Below are 24,964 nucleotides of genomic sequence, written 5' to 3'. Positions count from 1 at the left end.
CGTGAAGCTTCGCTTACTGGAAATGTTAAATAATAAAAGTACGAAGACGGGGGAAACAAAAGTTCCTAGAAATCGTATCTAAGTTTTTTTCGAACATAATTTCTAATTGTTATAAGTATCGACAGAATATATGAAACGAGGCGCAAAACGATATTTATCGTTCAAAAATTATTCTTCTCCATTATTTCTTCTTTTCTTCTCTCTCTCTCGAGGATATATCCCAACCCCCTCCCCCTTAACACCGCCGAACGATTAAGAAATCCCAGTGCCGACGAATTAGAAAAATTTCTCGCCACGTTTCACCCGTAACGACGGTCCATTGGCCGCGAATTAAGGCTCGATCGCTCGACCAAGATTCCGCGGCCCGATCTCTCTCCTCGATCGTAAACCGGGGCCAAAGTGGATCGGATCGCAGTTAGGGTACGCAAAGGAGGGAATCTTTTAATTTGACGCACCATAAAGCACGCCTAGCCGGTTTCCAGCCGGGGGAACACCCTGGCCGCCTCTCGCCTATGGTGTGACAGTTGGTACCTACATTGTATATGATACGGTGGCAAACCCCCCATGGGAGGTCACGGGTGACACCGTAGCGTGTCGTATCGCTGCAATAATAACGCGTAAGCGATACCCGGCCTCGGTTCACCCCCGCGCCTAATGCGATATATTATATATATATATACGGAACGACCCTTTTGCCAACCGTTCATCGTTGGAGCACGAGCTCGTATAATCACCTCCTTTGGGCCCTATTCCCCAGACCTATTCTCGCACGCGCGTCACTTGGAAATCGTGGCGGAAACGCCGCCTTGACATCGAATTATCCGGAAAGCTGTGCCGTCATTAGATCCATTATGATACCCGTTACGGCCATTGTTCCCCGTTAGATCGAGTGTACGCCCGTTTCGATGTCTTTGACTACGCTCACTCTGCGGCCGAGCGTAAATTGGAGGAGAGCCGCTCCTCGATCCTCCCAAATTGGCTCGATGGAATTTGGAGTTTTGCGAGTGTTGATAATCGTAACGTGCAAAGATTCGATCCTAAGAGTTTGGAAAACGTGACGGTTTGAAAGTTATTTTTAACGGTGGACGAGCAACTATCGGGGAAACGGTTTCGTTGCTAGGAAATATTATTTTTTTCGCGGATAAATTTACGCCTCGATATATAATATTTTCATCTTTTTTTATTTTTCTTTTTTTCCTCCGAGGGAAATATTCTCAAGCTCGCGAGCAACGCGATAGATTTTTTTTTGTCGTTAATTGATAATTTTATTTTTGACACGCGCAGCAAGATGAAAGCGTCACGAATTCGAATATCGGATTCTTGGTGGCGCGTTTTCAATTACGTTTCTATCCGCTAATAACGTGAGCTCGATACGCGGGGCGAGCAATAATCGTTTGAAAACGAGCTTTATTAAACAAAGGGGGGCTTAGTAATTAACATCAATCGGTGTTCAATAGTCTATAGAAAATGTTAATTGTATGAATCGATAATCGCCAACAATTAACGTTTACGCGATTACGCATTAAAAGTCACCAGCCATTGTTGCATCAGTTGATTGCAACCACGTGGAAAATGATATACCAAACAAAAAAGTAAAAAAGAATAGGAAGGAAAAGGATTTTCATAAATCTTCTCATCCACTTTTTTTCTTTTTCTTTTTTCTTTTTTTTTCCCCCTCTCCCTTTCCTTTATTTTTCACCCGAGTCCGTTCAAAAAGAGAAGGAGACGTCAACGAGGAATTATGCTTCTAATTAAGAGGATAATTACCTCGTTGGAAGAAGTTCCATCGGAAATAGAGCAGCCTCGTATCCACGAGTATCTTAACGCGGTTGTCGCTAAGGTTACTGAAGTATAACGATCATACATCATTCTGTTCGCCGAGGACCTAATTTCCTCCCGTGTCACGCGTAATTTCATCCACTTTTTCACGACTTATCCGATCTCTAATTAGGGGTAAACGATCAATCACTCGGCCATGGGATTAATCAAACTGGAAAACTCATTCTTAATGAGACATGCATCACGGATCCCGATACGAATTCCATTTTCGGCTCGCCCGTGTGCGTGCGTGTTTTATTTGAATAAAAATTTCAAATATTTATTTCCACCGATCGGATATTCGATTATCGAGGAAGGAGCTTGTTTCGGCCCGGACACAACGTTTTCTATTTGCGTTTCCGAGCGGCAATATTATGCATGAAATTACGCCCGGGTAAAGTAAATCACGTGTTATTGTAATACCGCGATTATAAATGGACTGTTTATTATGAAAATTGTACGTGTTTATTTTCGAGATGCAAAATTGAGAAGAGCGTGGATTTTTTTACTTTTTTTTTTCTATTTTTTTTATTTTTTTTTTTTTTTTACTCGTGAACAATTCATAGCTGAGGTAAATGAAAAACATCGAATGAAAATTCGTTTCGAAAATCCATCCATTCCAGCGTGAGAAACAAATTACGCAATCCAATTTACATAAAATCTTACTTGCTTGATTCGCAAGAGTGTAAGGGACGCATAGAAAGCGAATCGAATATATCTGAATACGAATGATAAATAATCCGGATGACTATAAACGGACGCTCTTACTCTCGCTCTCGCGCTCGCGTGGTAAGAGATAATTTCAAAAAAAAAGCGATTGTACGTGAAATTGCTATCGCGATAAAATAATTGAAACGTCGTTATTATATTTGGCCGTTCCGCTAAGATGAACTTCCGCGACCCGAACAAAGCGATCACGAATTTTCCATCGATCCTCGTCCGCCGAAACGTCCAACACCCTTGCTCGAAAATCATCGAATTCTCCATCCCCCTCCCTCGAAGGATCGAATCAATTAACATGCCGGCTAACGAGCTGTCGATCAAGCCGGCCGACCACCGGTTTCTCCACCAGCCCAAGCACAACCAGCCAGTCCACCCTTCTTATCGAGTCACCTGGCGCGCGCACACGTACACACACACAGGGCCAAGAGATCGAACCGCCGTTATACATCGATATCGACTCGGGGGGGAGGGGGTTGAAACGAGTCCCGGTAAACAGACCGCGGATGAACGCGGAGAACCGAGGAATATTCCAGTCATGCGTCACGGGGTTAAGGAGAGGGCGTGCTGGCCGCATTGATTTACGTAGAAGAGGACAGGACGTCGAGAGGGAAGGCCCGAGAGGGGGTGTGGCGGGACAAGCCGCGAGGAGAGACTGAGAGAGGGGGGGAGGGAGAGGATCCCGAAGCCACGTAATCGGAATAGTCGATTCCAACCTTCCTCTCTTCCTTCCACCGCCTCCTCCTCCTCCTCCCCCACGTCAGATCCATCCGGTTCCTCCCTTCAGGCCAGGTGGAGCGGGGCCACCTCCCTTTCCGGCGCCCTCCCTTGGTCGCGTGGATACGTGGTGGTCGAACCACCGCGAGGATACCGTATAATTATCGGATGCCAGGTAACTCGAACGCTCTCGGCCGGTTTTAATTGGCCAATTATCGTGACGCGGATAGAAGTGGGTGCCGCGTCGGTCCAGATAGGCGTGAAACTTTTGGGGTGGCCGGCGCTGTGTGCACAAGCACAGCGACAACGCAGCGCCGACTTTCCTACCCGATCTTTTGCCATCGTTGCTACCACTAGTAGTGCGGGCTACTATGCCACCCTCGTCGCGAGAGGAAGATTCCGCTCGTTTCGTGTGTGCCGTGTATATATGTGTGTATGTATATATACTTACGCTGTACGCGTACAGGATTGGATAGTATTCGCGCGCGGGCGTGTATGCGTGCGTGTGAGAGAGCGTGGACGAGAGAGCGAGACCGGGATCGGAATCGAGAGCAGGAACGGGCGCAAATTGGTCACGGCTGGTCTGTTCGATCTTCGTTCCAAACTACCCCCTCCTCTCCCCTCCCCTCCTCCCCGCTTCTCCGCCACCTTCCACCTTTCGTCCTTTCTCTGTTTCGCCCGTCGCCCCTTACTCCATATTTACGTCTTTCTCCGCCCGATCGCATGTCCCGTCGCCCCGTCCTTGTCCCTCGCGCTCGCCCGCCGCGTATCGATCTGTCCTGCTCTAGCAACAGCGCAACCCCTATGCCGCCCTCTCGCTCTCCTCTCCTCCATTCCCATCCGCCTAGCTCGCTCCTCGACTCCGCTTGCACCGTTTCGGAACTATTAGGGACGCTCGCCTAAACCCACATCACTTTGCCAGGTATAGGATAATCCGCCGGTGCGCTCCACCTGCGACCTCGCCGAGGGTACCAACCCCAATCTTCCACAGGTTAACAACCTGTTCTCCTTTCTATTCCACCGCACCAACGAGTCGATGAGTTTCGAAAAGAGTTTCCGCTTATTAACGCGCATCTTCCGCATCTCTCTCCCTTCCCCTCCTCCTTTTTTAGAACCCTCGCGCAAGAAAGCTTTCGCCACCGAGAGACAGTTGAACCGACGACAATGACGACAACAACAACAACAACAACAACAACAATCCGGGCACGTGCGGAACGTGCCGCATTGTCGGTGTAAATTTTTAATTAAGCTTTGGTGGCCGGCCTGCAAATTGAGCCGCGCCCGGCGCGCCGGCATTCAATGCAGTAAATGCACCGTGCAAGCCGTACGTGTCATTTACGAATTAAATTAATTTGTTAGTTCTTATGCGGTGGCCGGGTGCCGTGGTGGTATATACCCGAAATAAATTTACGATAATGCTCATTAGCCGGGCGGCGAGCGGGCGAAAATTAGTAGCTGGCCAACTACCAGCTGCCCCCACCCCTCTCCTCCCTCTCCTCCACTGGAAAACCGTCGGGCTTCAGCCAGTTTCCAGTTACCGCCGCGCGGTATTCGCCTCCCCTGTCCCCTCGCCCTCGCCCCTTGCAAACTGGATGCGATTACGCGAATCAGGAACATCTGTACTGTCCAAGTAAAACTCGATAAAGCGGCCTCGTAAGGATTATAAATATTTGATCTGGTTCATTATGCTTATCGATTCGAGCGACGCGAGGGAGAGAGGATAGCCGCCCTATTATTACAGCTTATTAGCGGGCGGGTGAAGAGAAGGCAAAGCCGGGCGAGCATTTTCCCAACGACTTGGGAAATACGTTTCGATCGTTTAACCCTTTTACGGTGTGGAGCGATTATGGTCGGCCGTGTCGAACCGTTAATTCGGCTGTTTGCCGGTCGGTTAATTAGGAAAATTAGTTTTGGAAGAGGTTTTTCAGTTGTCGGGGTGCGGTTAGCCGGGTCTTTTCTTCTTTCGGATAAATTGAACGATTGGTAATTTCCAAGAGTTCGATATCGAATCACGCGTAGCTTTAAAGTTTCGAGGCTCGCTTCTCAAGCTCGCTTCTTTCGAAAAGATTCGTGCAATCTTTCCGTTCTCCTCCGCTACTCCTTTCGCTGAAAGCTCCTTTCCAACTCCAGGTTATGGATTACATCCCAAAACTCCGCTTCCCCCGTTCGGTCATCGAACGATGGGAAAAAAGCTCTCTCCAATTTCGTGGAAAGAATCGATCAGAGAGCGTCAATCTCGTGGAACGATTGGGCTCGAGCTAATTCGACGATGATCGGAGACAAGGGGAGGGCAGGGAGCTGCTTCCTGCAACACGAGCGCGGATCGAACGACAAACAAAAGCCGGATCTCTATAGACGCGCTCGTCTATCGGTAACGATAACAAAGTTGAAAAGGGAGGAAAAATGGCGAGCCAGAGAGAGAGAGAGAGAGAGAGAGAGATCCGTGTGCACGCGGGACGAGAGAGGGTTGATCGGAGGAGGAGGGCCTCGGTATTGCAGGCTCATCCGCCGGTTACGTTCGATTGGCTGGCAGGGCGGTAGGCCAGCAATTACCTAAATGGTCGGGTAAACAATATCCGTGCGCCGAGTTAAGAGCGGCGGCGGCGGCGGCAATACAGCCACGCCGCTACCGCGAACAGTGGCATCGTTTCCTCCGTTCGACCGTTCCATCCTCCAAAAAGCCAAAGCCGCCCGAAGACACGCCGAAAGATCTTGGACGTAATTGCATCGTACACCGAGCGAGCGTGCCAAGATGATCGACAAACGAATATATACATACATATCTAGCAGGTAGAGGTGCAACTCCTCCGCACATCCTCCGGGAAACGCTGAACGATGGCAACGTGCGTGGAGGGAAAAGCGTTCCTCCATGGACGGCGGCGGCGGTGGTGGTTAAATCAAAGACAAACCACTTTAGCCGGTCCGGATCCGAGGGAGTGGGGCGAGAGGGAGTGGGAGGGCGGATAGAAAGCTGGTGTAGGGAGGGAGGGAGGGAAGGTAGGGCTCTCCCTGTGTGTACATACCCGAGTATCTGGCGAAAGCTCGCTCGTGGGGCCGCGAAACGTCTGCACGCGGCCTCTGTTTCCCGATTTCGTGTTCGTGCCCGTCCATTCACTAGCCGCGGCTTGGTGTCTGGGTGGATCGCGCGCGTCCTCGTGATCGTGTAAGTGATCGTTGGCGCGGGCGTCCGACCAACACGGGCGAGAGAGAGCCGCCCGCGGTGGACATGGATCGCGACCCACCACGGACGGCTCGGGGTAGAGCACGTGTGTGCGCGCAACCCCCTGTACACCGTGCACGCCCCCTCGCCGGTCACGGCACACTCTGGTAAGCCGGCAGGGGTTGGACACGCCCACTCGAGGCGGAACAACCACCCCACCAGACGGGGTACGCCGGTACGCCCGACCACGTCTCCTACGACGGCTCCTCCGCTACTAATAATACGCCGATATACCACCTATTCAAGCCACCATGGCTCTACGTGGAGGTCCCGAGGCCAGCTTCCACGGGACGCGCGCCGCTTCTCACTCACCAAAGACACTGCTAATCGCGCGCCCGACCACGCTCTGATCGCCGACCGCGATTTCGCACGGATTCTACGTACGCAACGCGGCACCCTCGGTCGCGCTCGCCTGATTCGTGCTGATTCGTCGCGCGCTCGCTTCCGTCGTGTTCTCTCGAGAGGAAGAAGCGAGATCCGGTTCCGGTTGTACTCGCGTAATATCGAACGTTTTTGGTGCTCTCCTCCTCGCTCTTCTTCCAGGAGGATAGCGGAGAGGAGGAGAGAAATTAGTGTGGCACGGGTGGAGAGGGGTCAGTGATGGAATTGGAGTGTGATCGGGGGGTGTGAGTGATGACTCGCCGAGTCGGGGTGCGCCCGTTTCCCAGTACCGTTTGAGGATCCGTAATTGTGTGAATTTTTCTCGCTCTCTCACGAGCAGTGACAGTAGTAGCAACGGTAGTTTCGTGAGCGGAGCATCGGAAGAAGAGAATGGAGGATCGAGAGGCGAGGAGGAGGTAAAGGAGAGATAACCTCGAAGGGTTATGTGGAGGATGCAGGAAGGGAGGACCGTGTCGCCTCTAGGGCCGGTCGTTCTACCGCGGGAGGAAGCGGATATGCGTGCGGGGTTGTCGCTGCCGCCTCAAGAAAGGAGGCACGTGTTGCTCCACGTACGCACCGCCGCCGAGCCTTTTGTCCGCTACGAGAACGCGCGCCAGCAGCAGCACTCGCCCTCGCCGACCTCGCCGATCCTCCGCCCGTTGGACGGGAACGAGGCGACTTTCCACGAGATGGAATCGGTGCGGTCGAAGAGGATGGAAGAGGACGAGGCCGAGGAGGAGGAGGAGGAGGAGGAGCAGGAGGAGGAGGAGGCGGAGGAGAACGGCGATCGCGACGAGAGGAGCGCGAGGAGGAGGAGGCGGCGGAGGAGGAGGAACGTGGTCGAGGACGAAGAGGACGAGGAGGAGCAGGAGGAGGAGGAGGAGGAGGAAGTGCATCCGGGAGATCGGAACGGAAGTTACCAGGAGGACGAGGAGGTCGAGGTGGACGTTTGTCGGGACGAGGTGGACGAGAGCAACCCGAGCAGCCCGGTAGACTTGACCGCCCCTTCGTCGAGGGGCGGCGGTGGATCCGACCAGTTCCTTAACCCGTTCGCCGCCCGAGGCGTCCACCCTTTCTCGTGTGTTCAAAGCGGTGAACAGACCGCTACTGCCCACGGCACACCTGTGTACATATCCGCGCACGCCGCCGCCGCCGCCGCCGCCGCAGCCGCCGCCGCCGCGTCGACCGTGATGACCGTCTGCACTTCCGGCAACGCGCCACGAACGACCGGCACCTCGACCGGCGGTGGCATCACCACGACCGCGAGCACCGTCCAAGCGAACAAACGGTGTCTCGCGTTCTCGGTCGAGAATATATTGGATCCGAACAAGTTCACCGGCGGGAGGGTGGTGCACAGCCGCGTTCAGCATCGGCGACATCGGCGGGCCGACAGCGTGCACGAAGGTGATTACTCGTCCAGTTTGCTCTTCGATTTCCATTCCGATACGTCTGGTGATTCCTCGGATCGCTCGATCCATCGATACTTGAAACACTGTGCTGGCAACGATCGCTTTTCTATTTCTTTGTAAAACGAGTCGTGTGCCGTCTACTCGAACGAACGCTGACGATCCCACAAATTTTCTAGCGGAGGGGATCGACGCGTTGCTCGAGCTCAACGTTTCAAACGGTGAGCAGTAACGGGGAAATTTAGGAGGATCGGAATACGATGGTTTAAACATATGTATATATATACATATATAAACATGTTCGAAATTTCATTCCAATATTATCGTCCGTTACAATGTACGGTATTATCGAGTTATTAATTCCTTCCCGGCAAACACGATCGATCGCGACAAATCCGCCGAATATTTACACTTTCGTACAGAAGAGATCGAACCGTCGGTCTGTTAGAAACGCTCCGTTACACCGTCCTTCTCCTCCGCTAATAAATTTGGTCGGAAATTTGGTTGGCCGATTAATCCGGAGCGAGGATCATATTCGCATTCGAGCGACTCGCAAAGCCTCCACCTAATCTCGACCGGCTTTCGTTCCCCACGAGACATCAGCTCGCATGTTTATTGCTTCCTCCTTTCTCGCGCCCGTCCTCGTAATCGTCCACCAAAACATCGCGCTCCGCTCTTTTTCTCCATCGAGGAGGAAACATATGGTCCTCGTCTCTCCCGCCCGTCTCGAGATCCCGCGATCTTGAACGTGGATTTCTTTTCGTCCCCGGGCGCATCTCCTCTCCACCACCGCCCCCTTATTCGACGCTTCTTCCTCGTTTCTAAGTTTAGACGGATGGGAGGACGGCTTGTTCCCCGCGCGTCCTGCAATTTCGCCGGTTTCAGAGTTATTTGCGTTAGTTGCGGGGATTCCGACAAAAGTGATGATGTAGACGCTTTACCGGGAACAAGGGTTGAAGCGGAACGGTCGAATGTCGCCGTTAATGCCCTCTTCTAATGCCATTCGTTCCGTCGTGATCCGCTTAAACTCGTGTCTCACGTTTTAATCGCCACCCGAAAACGAAAACGAACAATTTATTCGAAGAAGATGACTTTTGGAGAAGGAAACAGGGATCGTCCCTCGATTCGATTCGACGTAATTCCAATTTTATTCACGATAAAGTATCAAAGTTGAAACTTATTTTGAAAATATATATATAAAAATATATTTTATACATATATAAAAATCGACGGTAATAACGTGAAGCAAGTACATTACGGATGCGTTATTTCGAAGCAAGATTCAGCCGGAATTTTATTAAATTGTTCGCTCGCGAGTAGGCTAGTAATCGAGTCATCTGGCGCGGAAAGCTTATCCGGTCCCGATAATGTCGATGATCGAATCCGGAGCACGCGCGCGCGCGCGAGGATCCCAATTTCACAGTTGACTTTCGAATTTAATGGAGTCTGGCGGACAGATAAGAAGGAAGGATCCCTGGCTCCGATAACAGAGGGTGGGCGGAGGAATCGTCCAACGAAGGGGGTGAAAAGGGACCAAGGTTGGGTGTAGGGGGACGTGCAGACCCGCGGAGAGGGGAGGGGGAGGGGGGCTCGCGAGGGCGGCCTGTCGGAGCGTGACAAATTGCTCCGCTAATCTGCGTTAACCAGTCCTTGAACCCCATCATTATCGTCCCTTTATCCCGGTACGGGACGCTGGCTGCAAACGAAATCAACCGGCCCTGTCAACCGATGGATGGATACATCTTCCATCTTCCGCGAGAGAGAAGTCGCGTGAGAAAAGATATCCGTAATAACGGAGTGGGCGAATTCGTGAAAGGGGGAGAGAGGGAGCGAAGGTGGAAGAAAATTGCCGAATTGAGGGGCAACGTGAATGTGAAACGTGAAAGAATGGATGAAACGATAATACGAAAATTATGGATGATGAAGAAAAGAAACGCGACGAAGGGTAAAAGTTTGGATGTAAATAGATAAACGAGGTAAAGTAAAAGTGCGGAGAGGAGGAGGAAAGGGAGGAGAGGACGGCTTCTCGGAGGATCGATCGAGGAGGCGATGAAATCGGGATTACCACGATTCTCGGCCCATCCATCTTGCAGGGTGGTCAGGAATACCCATTAAAAGTGCATCAGAGGCAGCCGGCCGATCGGTTGAAATCCGTTTCGACCGGCGAAGCTCTCTCCACCCCCGCTGCAAATCCGGCGACGGAATAATATCGCCGGTTGTTATGATAATCGCGCAGCATCGCGGCGTATCGCGTCGCATCGCGCCAAGCCGCCCAGAAAATTGGCTCTTCTGCATCATAATGACTTCTCCCTCGTCGTCGCCCCACCGTCTCTCCCCCTTTTGCACACGCCACCGATTCTCCGACCGGGAACGTTCACCCCCCCGCCCCTCACGACTCGAAATCTCACTCGGATTTTCCGCTAGATTTTTCTGGAAAAATTGTAATTACCGATTGGATAGTGTGCGCTGTAGTTGGTTGAACAGCTCCCTCGGAGGAGGGGGGCGGGGTTGCTCTTAAAATTGTCTTTGTTCCACGCTCATTGTCCCAAGTTTTGGAAACGGTATGATAATTGTATCCGTATATTTGCTCGCGTATCTTGTCGAGATAACGAAATTTGTGGGAAATTAGTGAGGTGAAGGAGCATTAACGCGTGCAAGGGATAATTCTTTGCGAAGAAAAAGCGGTCGAATTGAAAAGAAAATGGAAGTGAAATTTGTTGGAGCGAGTCTTTCACTCGATGAATAGATTATATAAATATTTCTTTTTTACGAGGAGTGACAGAAATATATTAGGAATGGAAAGGAAAAGTTTCGAAATTGAAGGATTTAATCGTTTGTATTCGTACGCAACCAAGCCAAATAATTAAACTGTGTTTAGATCGAGCGATGGTAAAAGCAATTTCAACCCTAGTTTATTGGATCAATCACCCACCGATATTTCCTCCCCACAGATTTTAGACACGTGACCATATGTGTTCCAAACCTATAGATTTATCCTTTATGAAGAGCGGAACGTATCCAAGAACCTGATTATTCGACACTTGCCAATCTATAATTGGCCGGCCGCTCGTAAAACAAACAGACCGCTGTTAAATCTCGATCGATCGTGATCAACCTCGCCTCGTTTATCTTCCTCCATTATTGCTCTGCCCACACGAAATTTCACACCAATATTCCTAACATTCCCGCCGCCCATTAAGCGTTTCTAGGCTTCGATCCAACCGTCTCGCAACGCTTCGTCAACGTCATCATCCGAGGGGGAGGAGGGGAAGGATGAAGGGCAGTCTGCCTATTCCCAAGCCGCGATACTCGTTTTCAAACGCTGTCATTGTGCTTAATGAGGAAAACCGAAATAAGTGTTCCTGACTGCGCCCCCTCGTGTCCTCTTACGCCACCCCCTGGGGACCTTAACCCTCCCCCCTCGAATATCGATTCTCCCGCGCGAGAGACCAGCGATCGTGCTTAATGAAGAAGATCTAAACGAGATAAATGCCATCGACGGTGTAAAATATCGTTAAGCGCGATAAGAGGTTGCGAGTTATCGAACCTAATTGGCCTCGCGATGGATTCGCCTTTCCTGGGAAAGCCTTTCCAACTGTTAAAAAATTTATCTCGAACAATCGAGAGTGATCGAATTGGCAGCTAATGAAAACGAATCGGAGAAAAGTACGGAACAATGATCGAAATTCGATTAGAAAATTGTCAACGCTGAGACTCGTATCGAAAGAATTCGAATGCGACCGAGAGGGAATAAAATAACGATAAAGAAGAAGAAGAAGAAGAAGAAGAACGATATCGTTTAATTAGAAACGATTAAAGGATTTCGAGGGAAGCACGAGGATATTCGTTGGGGAAAAAACGCGGCAACGGTCGGTTGGAAAATGGAGAGTCGGAGGAACAATATAAATTACGCGATTCAATTAGAGGCCGATCAATCGGCGCAACGCCTGTACAATAGGAAAAAAAGAAAGGAGGGGGTGAAGGGAGGGAAGGATGTAGCCTGTGGGCCACGGTGTGGAGTTGAAAGATACGAGGGCCGGTGGCGGAAAATAGGCAAAGAAAGAGGAAGCTATGGAAGAGGGGAGAGGGGGGGAGAGGCGGTCGGCGGCGGCCTGTACGACGGCCTGCAAGAACGATCGCGCGTTAACGAGATACAAATCCCATTACGACGTAAACCTTCTCGATCCGTCGCCCCCTACGGACTTCCAACCCCCAGGCACGGTGCTGGGCTACGGGCTATGGGCCACGAGCCACGCCAATTCGGATGAAGTTGCACCGTCTCTCTCTCTCTCTCTCTCCATCTCTCCATTTCTCCATCCGCCCGTCCCCTCTTCCTCCTTTGCTCCCAGCTGTCTTCTCCTCTCTCTTCAACCGCCCATCCGTCTCTTTCAATCTCTCTCTTTCCGTCTCTCTGGTTTTATCCGGAAACCTATCCCCACCCCCTCCCACAGGGGCGCCCCCAGCCTCCACGGACCGGAGCCAGGGAATATCTGTCCCCGGGACATCTGCGTGCTGATTGAATCTCCAATCTCCTCTCTCATTGAGCGAACGATTGGCCGCTCTCTTTCTCTTTCCCTCCGATTCCGGCCGACCGGGTGCCCGCTTATTACTCTCTCTCTCTCTCTCCTTTTCCATCTGATTCGCGCGTATCAGCCGATCGTTTTGTCGGGTCCAGAGATCGGCATCCCAGGAATACGTCTTCAAAGCTACGAGAGATTTTCGCGATTGGATACGTTGCAACACTGCTCAATTCTGACTTTTCTCTGCCCCCCTCTTTGAGACAAGATAGATGAATCCAGCTACCTATGGAATGTTGTTAAATATCGTCGGTTCGAGAGGATAAACGTTAAATGAGAAAAGTATCCTCACCGAAACGGAGAGGGGTAAAATTAAACGCGGCACGAGACTTTCCACCGAAACCGCATCGACGACGCGTCCCCCGTTAAAACCGATAGCCGTGGACAAGCGCGTTTTTTCGAAACCGGCGCGGTGACTGTACGCTGACGGGATAAGAGGGTCGATCGGCGCGAGTTGGAGTCCCGTTCCTCGCCTATTTTCCACCCCGATAAATGGAGATCATCTCTTTTTCATTTTCCCTCGTGTAATGCGGTATCGAGTTCGCGCCCCATCGCGGCCTGGTCTTCCGCGCGGAGACGCGGAGGATCGGGCGTGAAACAACGGCCGGGGTCGCGTTACCGCTTTGTCACAGGGTAAACCGACACCCGACCGGCAATCTCGCCCCATCCCACCCAATCCTCCCCCCACCGGTGTAATCAATTTTTGTCACGCAACACCGTATCGCTTTCCTTGCCCACCGCCACCACCACCACCGACTTCTTCTTCTTCTTCTTCTTCTTCTTTCCCCCGCGTCTAACTCGCGCGATTGCTGTTTTCAGATGGTGACTCGCGGGGCGAGTTCGCCTGCGGGAGCGGCCAAGAGGACGAGGAGGGCACGCCCGAGGCGGGGATGGAGGAAATGGACGAGGAGGCGGACGAGGAGGAGGAGGACGAGGACGTGGAGATGAGGGTGGCCGACCAAGAGTCCTCGAGCGCGGGGCGAGACGGGAACGCGAGTGCGGCGAGCAACGTGGCCTCGGCCAACTGCAAGAAGAGGCAATCCTCCTCCTCCTCCTCCTCGTCGAGCAGCGTCCAAGCGCAGGGTTGCCAGGGTCAGAACCAGGGCAGCCAAAACGGGACCGGGGGGAGCGGCGGTGGGACAGGCGGGAAGCCGAGGAGGGCCAGGACGGCGTTCACTTACGAGCAACTGGTCGCCCTCGAGAACAAGTTCAAGACGACGAGATACCTGTCGGTGTGCGAGCGGCTCAACCTGGCCCTCTCGCTCTCGTTGACCGAGACCCAGGTGAAGATCTGGTTCCAGAACAGGCGCACCAAGTGGAAGAAGCAGAACCCGGGGCTCGACGTGAACAGCCCGACCGTGCCCACCACGCCGCCCCATCCGCCGCCTTACGCGCCGGCCTTCCTCTTCGCCGCTCATCCTCACCAGCACCCCCTCCCCCACTCCCACACGCACCCGCACCCCCACACCCACGTCCACCACCCGCCACCCGTGCCCCCGCCGCCCCCCGGCTATTATCACCCGGCCGCGCCCCCCTACCCCCCCACGGGGCCGACGTTCTTCGGCCATCACCTGCCCGCCACCCCGGCGACCGCCTCCGGCCCACCCCCCACCTCCACGCCATCCTCCACGGGCCTTGCCCTCTCCACGCATCCGCACCCGCACACGCATCCGCACGCGTAGCGAACTCGACAATCCGTCGCGCGGACCGCGTCCTCGCCTTCGCCGTAGTCGCACTCGAGCAAAAGTGAACTCGTCGCGAGTGTGGGTGGCGCGAATATGCGTCGTTGTACAGTGTGCACTTTGCGAGATGCGCGTGAGGTAAGAGGGATGGGAGAAATTGGTGGTGGAAGGGTGACTTTTAACCTCCTGCCGCCTTTGGTCGAAGCGGCTTTTCATCTTTCGGACGATGTCGATCGAGTTGTAAGTAGTTGCACGCACCGAGGTAAGGGAAACACGAACGGATACGATTATTGTACTTTTATTAAGAAAGTTGTTCGATACGCTTTGACTGAAGAGGGCAGCGCGTAAAGGAATAAAAAAAACCGAGTATGTAAGATGATGTATAATAGGGATCGTTCGAGCGAATCGAGGTGTCTTTCCGTGGATTCCGATCATATACATATATATATAGCTTCGTTATTTGTAGACACACAGAAACAAAGACACACACGCACACACTCACGTTGTCCTCAGTGTCGAATATCGTCGAGATCCACGGCGGAACGCCGCAATTGCGAATTGTAAATAGCGCCAGCCATTCCGTTCTTCACCTGCACCAATTCCATCTCGAAGAGAACCATCGTTATCTTTCCTCCCGAGGAAAGAATATAATAGCGTTCAAGCCACTTGAAACATATCTCGAATATATATATATATCTCCGACCGTCGACCCATCCGTTTCGTCCACTTTGTTCGATGATCGTCGCGCATCGGGGGATGGACTGCCCCCTCCCTCTCCCCCACGATCATAGGGTAATCGGTTTACGCGGGGGCGAGGCGCGGAAAACGAGCCTGTCTCTTGGAGGATATTGTCGGCTCGTTTAAAATTCGCCGAACACGCGAGGAGAAGGGGACATCCCAAGCGGAAAGATAAATACGCGGTGATACGCGGCCTTTGGAATAACAACGGGCGGTCGATTACAACGGTTGGCCGCTGTAAAACCGGATACATACGCGATTGAAAAATTGAACGAGTACGCGGCGGCGTTATTATTACGGTTTTTATTTCGGTGCAATATTCGCGATTACGTGCAGCGCGAAACGCGTCGGGAAATTGTGCAACTCCTTTTCCTTTATCCATCTCTCGTTACATCGTAAATTGTCGAAAGATCGGTGGGACTTTTGTTCTCTGAGAATTTTAAAGGGAGGGGGGGGAAATTTGCGACTTGAATTTAAGATTATCATTGCACGATTATCCAAAATTTTCGGTATAAAAGTGAACGAAGGGTGAAATTTCTCGTACATCGTTGTAACATATTCAACGCCTTCGTTGATGGCGGCGAGAGAAAGTGGCGGAGAGATCATCTGTAATAGGTGTAAAAACGGAAGAAGGAAGGCGAAGAGGTGGTAAGGTGTGCGTGAGAGAAAGGGTTAGCGGAGCGGGTGTGTCTGTCGCGAGTGGATGAGCGAGAGAGAGAGAGAGAGAGAGAGAGAAGGATTTAGCGAGCAAATTTTTTGTGCTGCAAAAACTGCAAAAAACTGAACCACGTCGGAACGCAGTGGAACGTTCCTGTGTAAAATAAAATACCGTACGTTACACTCGTAAGCCTTTGCCAGTAAATACACGCAGATTATCCCATACAGCATACGCGCCGGCCTCAACGAAGATCGATCAACCCTGCGTGCACCCGATGCAGGTGCCGCTGCAAATCGAGCATACTTTGCGTATTATGCGTATTCCAGTCCATTCGAACGATCGCGTGGCCGCAACGATTTTATATTCCTTATGTATGCTCGTCATTCGTCTCCAACGCTCTCATCCACTCTCCACCCTCCCTTGAATAATCCATTTTCACGAAAAATTATTAAACGCAGTGCGCATTTATTTTCGTTATACGCTCGAGTCGTTTTTATTACGGATAAAATGGCACTATGATATTCGAACGGACGAACGTGGCAAAATCGGAAAAAATTTTCTGACGATAATAAAATTTAAATTCAATCGATCTACAGTATGAAACTGTTTCCGTTTCGACTTGAATATCTCTCTTTAAACGCGATGAGAATAGAATTTCGTATCGAGCTTATTATAACGAGTGAATAAACACTGTACCTGTAAGTCTAAACGATCTAGGAGGCCTGGAATTCTAATTATCTCTTAAACTCGGACTTCTTCCACCTGCTTTTTTTCTCAATCAACCCTCCTTTTTCGTCCAGCCGCAATCGGTTTCTCGCGGCGAAGCGGAGTGGAAATTTTCGCAAAAGCGGGGAGAGAGAGAGAGAGAGAGGGAGCTGCACGAGCACAGAAAGAGCGGAGAGCGCTAAACGAGTCGAGCCATTAGACGGCCGGATGGCGGAGGAATATTACGCGCTTTGAACGGCCGTTCGTCCAAAGTCGTCCAGCCTTCCACGCACGGTTCGTGATATACAGTGGCGGCTTGTTGTCAACCCGTCCCAAAGGCAGCCACGTTCAATTGACGGAAAATCGCTCGCGCCTTGCTTTGATGCCGAAATTAGAAAGCACGAGGCGAGGCGCAGGCCTCCTGATCCGGCCTTCGAGGCGCTGACAAAGGCCTCCTCTGGGACAATGATGGACGTTTGACGAGCAGAGATCGGCGCTTTTTGCAACGCGATAATTCGCTTGCCTTCGTTTCTCTTCTACTCCTCTCCTCTTGCTCCTTTCTCTTTTCTTTTTTTTTTTTTTTTTTTGGCAAATGCGTCCACGCAAGATTCCTGAAACGAAAAATCGTTAAAAATTGCCAGAAGGAAAAACGTTGGATTATAACGTGGAACTAGAATGAACGAGGAGAATTTCGCATAAGATAAAAATTAAAAAAAAAAGGGATCGAATCGACGTTTATAAAGGTCGATCTGCAGCGCGGCTTCTGAAAAATGGCGGTCGATGAGCGGGTAACATATCGCTCGAAACGTTCAACGTTGGCGATACAACGCTATTACTCATCGTCATTAATGAGAAAGATATTTCGACTGGTCGTTGTAACCCAGTCCCAATGGAATTTTTCGTCGACATCCGACAGCGTGAAATATTTTTACCCGTCGTTCGTGTCCATGCGAACATATGCGTGCAAATCAGTCCAGATGAAACACTACACGTCGTTCGCAGAGGAATCGTTGGACGTACAAATCGATCCTCTCGATACCCTCGAAACTTGGTAACTCGAATCTCAAAAAGATCTCCAAAATCGTGTAAGAAAATCGATAGATTATTATTTTTCCAATTGGGAAACGGAATCGAGGAAAAATTCGCAAAAATTTTAAACTATATAGTTTTTCTGAATGAATGAATGAATGAATCTCCGTAGAAAGAATGGAAAGGAAGAAGACTTTGAACTCAATTTGCAGAAAGTTGAAATAATTAAGGAATTAAAGAAAGTTCAAGTTTTGTTTCTGCCGAATCTAATAGGTATTTCACCAAAAATTTCTTATTGCATCAGTTTTCTTTCCATCGTTACTTCCGTACATTTTTTCTTTTTTTTTGGAAATTAATCGGTCAATTCTTACGAAAAAATTTTTCAGAAATAGATCGATTAAAATCGAAGGGGAGGAACACAAAAATGATCCTCCTTATACACATTTTTCCAGAGAAAAAAAAAAAAAGAAAAATCGCAAATCAGAAATTCGTCCGTCGAGGACAAAAGACAGAAATCAGTAGGGCAGCGAAAATTAGCCTTATCAGTCTCACCAACCCATTCGACCGTAGACAATGAAAAAGACCTCCTCGTGTTCCTCCCCCTCTCTCCTCGCGTTTCAGGCCCTTTCCTTTTTATCTCGACCCTTCGAAACGACGGTGTTATCAAGCCGGGATGGCAGCTCCGGGGGAGTAAGTTAGATCGACGCGAACGGTAATGCGAAAGGAGAGCGAAGAGGAGGAAGAAGAAGAAGAAGAAGAAGAAGAAGAAAGTGGCCTCTATGGAGGGAGAGAGAGGAGGGATGATCCGAGGGTAGGAGGAAGAGGCGGCTGTCGCACGGCCGCCGGACGATTCTCTCGAATTAATTCTTAGGGGTGGATTTGGAAAGGGGCTCCGCCACCGCCTGTAAGGGGTGTGAGTCGACCGAGTGGACCGTGAAATAACCAACCCCGCGCGACACTCGCTCCCCGCGCACAGTGGCGTAGCCTCGACGGGCCAAGGTGGAACGTACGGAAGAAGAATTCTTTCCTCGAGGACGCTTAACCTCGGAGAATGGAACACGGGTGCAAACGCGGAGGGAGGGAGGGCGCTAATTAACGATCCGTCTCTCTTAGGCGGGTGTCCCTCGTGTCGGCTTGTCTCGGGGACGATTGGCTCATTAGCGTCGAAAATCAACGATTGATCGATATCGGAAACAACGGGGGACACGGTCGTGTCATATTTCGATACGTTCTAATCGAGTCACGATTTTAATTCGTCGAAAGTTGTCGGTGGAGATAGATGGAAGATTTTACAAATCTAATTTGGAATCTAATTTATTCGAAGTTTGTATCAAGAATGAAATCGAAAAATGGTGAAACTCCTTCTTGTTGAAATTAAAGTTTTTCATTATCGGGGGCGCAATAAGCGAAATAATAACAATACACTCTTAAATATTGATTTTTAAATTACTTTTAAACAGAATTTTCCAATTCTTCATATATCTATATACGCGATATTTATTCTCTTAATTTAAATCCAAGCAGTCCACGGGGACAAAAGAAAAAGAAAAAAAAACCTGCGTGTTATAAATTCTCCTGGACCTAGACGGCAAGGCCGGCTAAGTTCTCCGTTCCCCGTGGCGCGTTTAAAATGGTGGCGGCTCGTTATCAGCCGCGTGAAAAGGCGCGACCGGTTAGGAAGTCGGTCTAGAGTTACCAATTATCCACGGTCAACCGTATATACCCCCTTTGTCCTTCCCCCGCCTTCAGCGTCCGCTCTCCGTCGGGTGCCAACAACGGGACGACTCCTGTGCAGCGGTTGTACACACCGATCCTGCCGGATCCGTGTTACGGATTAGCAGTTTGAGGTCGCCGAGTCGCACGCATCCAGCAAGGCACGCTGTTGCCACTGCAGTCAACCCTGTTCCACTTAAGCATGTAATAGCTCAATAGCTGTTCGTTCCCCGTTCGTCCTGTCTGCTGCTGCTGCGGATACGACGAGGCCGCACACCACTTGCGCGCGCGTGCTATTTATAGGACACGGGGCCTGAAGTATGCTTCAGAAGAAGAAAAAAGAAGAAAGGAAAGGGAAAAAAGGGGGAGGAAGGAAGGAAAGAGACGTTTCTTGAGCGACGTTTCGCGGAACAGGTAATTGGTCCAGCCGTGGTTAACGAGGCTATCCCGTCTTGCGGAACGATTTCGACTTGGACGAAATTGGACGACACGCTGATTGGAATCTGTTAATTGGGCGTTTGATGGAAATGGGAAGTTTGTTTAGGAAATTGGAAGGATTGTTTCGATATTTTCTTTGAAAAATAGATATGTAAAGAAAAATTGTTACGGGTCCAAATGAGTCGTTTAGCTAATTGAACAGCGCGTGGGAACTTGTATCGAGAAAACGAGATGTGTGTAATTCTTTTTTTCTTTTTTTTTCACATTTTAAATTGTAAACAGGAGAATTCTAACGTCCAATTTATATTCGAAGGAAATAATAAAGCTATCCAGCTATTACGTAAGTGCAGTTTACCTTAATTAAAGAAATTTCTACTTGTCGATGCAATTAAGAGAAGTAGCGAGTAAATTGATAATTGTACATCGAGCAAGTATTCCTGAATCGACGTCTCTTGTATTTGTCATACGCGTGACGACAAAGTTACGCAACAAAATTCAATCGAAATTCCAGTTCAGATAACTAATGAAATCGGATCCCCCGTGCATACGTACGATTCTCGTCCGTACGTACATTTAACTTTTTAAACTTTGTCGAAGAATAATATTATTATTATTATTATCACATAAGACTCAGGATTCGTGGACAAACAAGGGAGGAGGGTGGGTTGTAACGGCGCAATATTTTCGCAGGGTCCCCAGCTGCGAGGAGGGGAGGGGACAAAGTCGGTTCTTACGGTGGCGGCTCGATTCCGGGCAGTCGTAGTTAAATCGGATAGCGGGACGAACCGTAGACGAACAAAAGCCTCCGCGGATCGATCGATTGGCTGCGAGCCGTTATCTTTCGCGTCCGCGCCACTCTCTTTCCTCGTCCAACCCGCGCCGCTGTTTCCCGCCCGCGATGCGGACGCGTCCTCTCGCTTGTCTCGCGAGCGGAACCAGATCAACCGGGGGGGATTATGACGGTGGCAGCCGCCGCCACCCCTCCCTCCTTCTTCCTTTTCTTCTTGGGACCGATTCCATCGAAACCTCTCCTCTTTGGCTCCATTTGATGCGAATTAAGTGGAAGCCTTTCGAAGCGGTTATCTCAGTTGCAGAGGGAGGGGGATTAAAACTCGTCTGGCAAATTTCCGTTCCGTTCGCTCGCCTCGATTTCCTTTAAGCGGCATAATAATCGAACCTGCGAGAGATCGAAAGATCGAGAAAGATCTAATAGGGAGATGATTATCGAAACTCAAACCAAAATGTTGTTTCCAAAATTTCTTCAAATTCCACTCGAAATCGTGTGAATCAAACAAAAAAATCCAATTCCACTGATCCAAATCCAACCTAACGAAATTTATTATCAAAATATCCGCTTAATTACCAGCCGGGGTTTCGATTACCTTCGACATCGAGTCTAATCCTCGGCCGTGCAGCGTCGATTGATTTTGCAACCGGAACAGGAGGAAGGAAGGAAGGAAGGAAGGAGAGAGACGACGGAGATCGAAGCCGAAAAAAAAGAGAGAAAGGAGGTATGGCGGTCGTAGTTTCGATTAAAAAGAAAAGAGAAAAAGAAAGGAAGAAGGAGAGAGGAAAAAAGAAACGAGAGAGAGAGAGAGAGAGAGAGAGCCGCCTCCGACGAAAATTGGCGTCGCCTATGCACATCCATCCACATGCACTTTCACCTTAGCGATCGGCCGAGTGTGTCGTGGTGGGTGGAACGTGGTGCTCGTATCTGACTGCACACACACGCACACACACACGCACGCATATACATACATACATATATATATATATATATACAAAGGCTCACAAACACGCGGGCGGGAGAACGGAATTCGGTTCGACCTCAACAGTGCAAACAGAAGCATTGATTTCACCGCTTTCAAACACCCCCTAGCAAAGCGTCAGCCGCTCGGGGTGGTCCCCAGGCCGCGTGTACGTGAGGGACCTGCGCGCTCCGGACCGGAGGAGGTGGGTGTGCGCGTGCACGAGAGGGGCCAGGGGGGAGAAGGACGATCGGCTCCGCTCCGCTCCTCTCCTTGTCGCCGATGCGGTTCTAATAATAATGCTAATTGAAATCAGCACCGCCGCGAAAATCGACAGCCCTTCGGGTTTCCACGCTCGAATTGCCAACGCCTCGCAATGCGACCTCGTCTTTTCGATCGTGCACACATCCTGCGAGGGGGTGGGGAGGGAGGGATGAAGGGGAGGGAGGGAGAGAGGTGAAAGATTTTATAAAAGAAGAACTCCTCGGTAGAATCGATTAAGCAACTAAAGTGAATTCCTCTTCTAATTCTTCCTTTATAACTCGATAACATTTATAGAATGTTGCAATTGTAATTGTTAAATAGGAAGCGTCCAGTGGAGTCGTCAAGAAATTTCGAAATTTCTTCTTTTCCTTTCGAGATTCGATTGCAAAATGATTTGGCCACGATCTTACATCGATGAACTATGCTCCCCGCAAATATTGTTGCAAGATTTGACCGAGCAAAACTCACCCCCTCTCTCTCTCTCTCTTCACCCGAAGAAAGAAAAGCTGCGCAAAATCTGTGGCAAAATCGTTGGCGTCGAGGAACAAGTGGACAAGGAACGTGGAACAACGGCATAGAGACTCGTGCCCCCTCCTCCTCGGCCTCCTCCTCACCTTTCCGCGAAGAAGAGAGCAGTCAGGGTGGCAATAACCCGGCTGTGCTACGTGGGTGTTGAGGGGGTGTGGGTTCCGGCTCGGATAGTTGAGCGGCGTTGTGGGTGGGGGAGGAAGGAGGGAGGGGTGGCGTGGGCTGCTGGGAGGGTTGGGAAGGGGCGGCGAAGCGAACGTTTAATAAAAGATGCGCAGAGATAGCGCCATTACCCCGGCTTGCATTATTTACCGGTGCGAGGCAACTCTCTGGCCGCGTTCCGCCGCAGTCGCGGCGTTAGGTAGGCGTGTCGTGTCCAAGTGTGTGTGTGTGTGTGTGTGTGTGTGTCTGTGTGTTCGAGAGACGAGGATGCATGTGTACCTGCTTCATCCACCCTGTACCCGTCGTCTTGGTTACATGGAAGAATGGGGGCGATCGGTGGCCGCGAGATCGTTGATTTTTCTCGCGATGATTATACGGGTGGTGAAAATTTCTAGGGATGCTTCTCGCTTTTGGGAGGAAAGGAATGCGTGCGTGCGTGTACAGGATAGCGGATGGTAAGGTGATTATACTTAATTTGCTTTTTCGATCTCTGAGAATTGTAGTTTTGGAAATAGTGTTGGAAAGAAGTAAAAACTGTTTCAAGCAGTTATATCGTTGACATTATTTTTATTACACGTACGTTGGATGTGATATTCGATAAATTTATCTTCCAATGGAACGGATCCTCGAGAATTTGAAAAAGCCTTAATCTTCAAGGATATCTGCGGATTATAAATGGATTTAACTCTAACGGATTAAAAAATTGATGCGATCCTTAAAAATATCTTTAATATTTTTTAATCTTTAAACCTATCTAAGAACTATATAAGAATATTGTGAACTTGTAAAAAAATACGAATTAAAACGAAAATTGTCCAAATTTCCCTTACATCGTAAATAAATAAAAAAGTTCCATCAGCCACATTCCTCCACGTTCTCTCCCTTTCTCTCGAGAGGAGTCCACTCCGCTCCAATGTTAACCACTTAATCTCAACGAAAAAAAAAAGAAATTCCCTTTCATCCCTCCTCAGTCTTCGTCCAGACTCATCCAACATTCGGCCGGAAGGCCAGACGAGTTCCTCACCTTCGCCGCGGTCGAAGAAAGCTCGCCCCTGCCGATTTCCCCGGCTCTGCCTCCTCCGACGAGCAGTCGTAACCGTCGTAACGACGAGCATTACTCCGGGGGTTGGAAAACACCGTTAATTACCTCCCAGCGGGCCGTTCGTTATCCACCGGACCTTCTCCCTCTCCCTCTGTGGTGGTGGTGGTGTGCGGTTCGCCCAAATTGCCTTTCTCACTTGCTGGGCGAAGATCGCTACGATTACTACGTAGTCCTCCCTCCCTCCTGCCCTCCCCCTCTCTTCCTCGCTCTGTTTGTTGTTTCGACGACGTGAACCCCTCGGCTCGTGGAGCAAGAAAGGGGACAAACAAAAGTGGAGGAGGATAAACGTAGGAGAAGCAAGAACGGAGGAAAAAGAAAGGACGTGGAGGGTTGGTTGGCTTCACAACCAGGAGAGGGAAGTAAAATGTAAGCGTGTACTCGAGAGGGGGCGAGGATTCTGGAAGAAGCGAGGAGATGAAGGAGATGGAGAAAATATTCGGGGGTAGGTAACGACAGGAAGGGGGTGAGGGAGGCACGTCAAGGGCAACGAGAGCCGAAACCACCCTCGGTGACGAAAGAGAAATGCGCGTAGAGGAGAGAGGAGAGAGAGAGAGAGAGACTCGAGTGGCAAAGCCGAAAGGCGAACTTGACATTTATATCGGGGATTCTCGGCTTTACACCGAGAGGAGAACCCTTTCGAATATACCGTTGAACGAAAGATTGAGAAAGGGATGGAAGAATTGGTGGAGGGAGAAGATTCTGGAGAATCCTCTCCTGGGCTCTCGATCTCCTAGTTTTCTTACTCGAACTCGGACGGAATTATGCCCGGGTTGTTCTCGCAGTCGAGGGGGTTTCAATCGAGCGTGACGTGCTTTCTGGTTAAGAAAAGTTTGCGTAACGATATGGCGATTCTTGGCGATGTGGTCAACGGTTAATATAATCGTGGATTTTTTATATGGACTCGATGATTTTTTATTGCAGTTGGATTTTTTTTGGATATATCTGGAGAATTTAGAAATATTTGTTTGTACTAAATAGAGTTTTTTATATAATATAACGTATAATGATTAGGACATTGTCTGTGTTTTTACTGTTTCGATTATTGGTGAAATACGATGAATGATTAGGATAGAGATAGATTAGTATGATAGTTTGTGCAAATAAGAATGTTATACAAGATAATATTGGAAACAAATTTTGCTGCAAATGATAAGTTTAAAAAGAAAACAAATTTGATATCTTGCGTTGGAAATAAAATTCTCTTCTCTTATTGTCGGTAGATAAAGAAGAATATTCTTTTTGTAGATAGACGATTATTACCAACAAATGGTATTTGATTATCGATAAGAAATGTGAAATTAGCAGCTACAGATAAGGTAGAAAATGGACACGATATTTTAAGAAACTTTGTGTTCTGA

The 24,964-nt window shown here is 49.8% G+C and overlaps 1 protein-coding gene across 1 annotated transcript; it reads left to right on the top strand.

Annotated features, from left to right (window-relative positions):
- Positions 1-6,426: 6,426 nt before the first annotated feature.
- LOC107994573 (homeobox protein ARX-like) lies at positions 6,427-23,324 on the top strand. The gene is made up of 2 exons (XM_062085714.1): positions 6,427-8,260; positions 13,659-23,324. The coding sequence occupies exons 1-2, from the start codon at positions 7,300-7,302 to the stop codon at positions 14,519-14,521; spliced, it is 1,824 nt and encodes a 607-aa protein (XP_061941698.1). The 5' UTR covers positions 6,427-7,299; the 3' UTR covers positions 14,522-23,324.
- Positions 23,325-24,964: the final 1,640 nt, after the last annotated feature.

Source organism: Apis cerana, linkage group LG15, assembly GCF_029169275.1.
Source record: "Apis cerana isolate GH-2021 linkage group LG15, AcerK_1.0, whole genome shotgun sequence".
In the NCBI taxonomy this organism is placed as follows: Eukaryota; Metazoa; Arthropoda; class Insecta; order Hymenoptera; family Apidae; genus Apis; species Apis cerana.
Note: the sequence above shows the minus strand (reverse complement) of the source record. Positions and strands in the feature narration are given on the sequence as shown.

Excerpts from the sequence above, each read along its gene's own strand:
- LOC107994573 (XM_062085714.1), top strand. The coding sequence starts at position 7,300 with ATGTGGAGGATGCAGGAAGGGAGGACCGTGTCGCCTCTAGGGCCGGTC. Across the intron at positions 8,261-13,658 it reads GGCCGACAGCGTGCACGAAG|ATGGTGACTCGCGGGGCGAG; the intron begins GTGATTACTCGT and ends TGCTGTTTTCAG.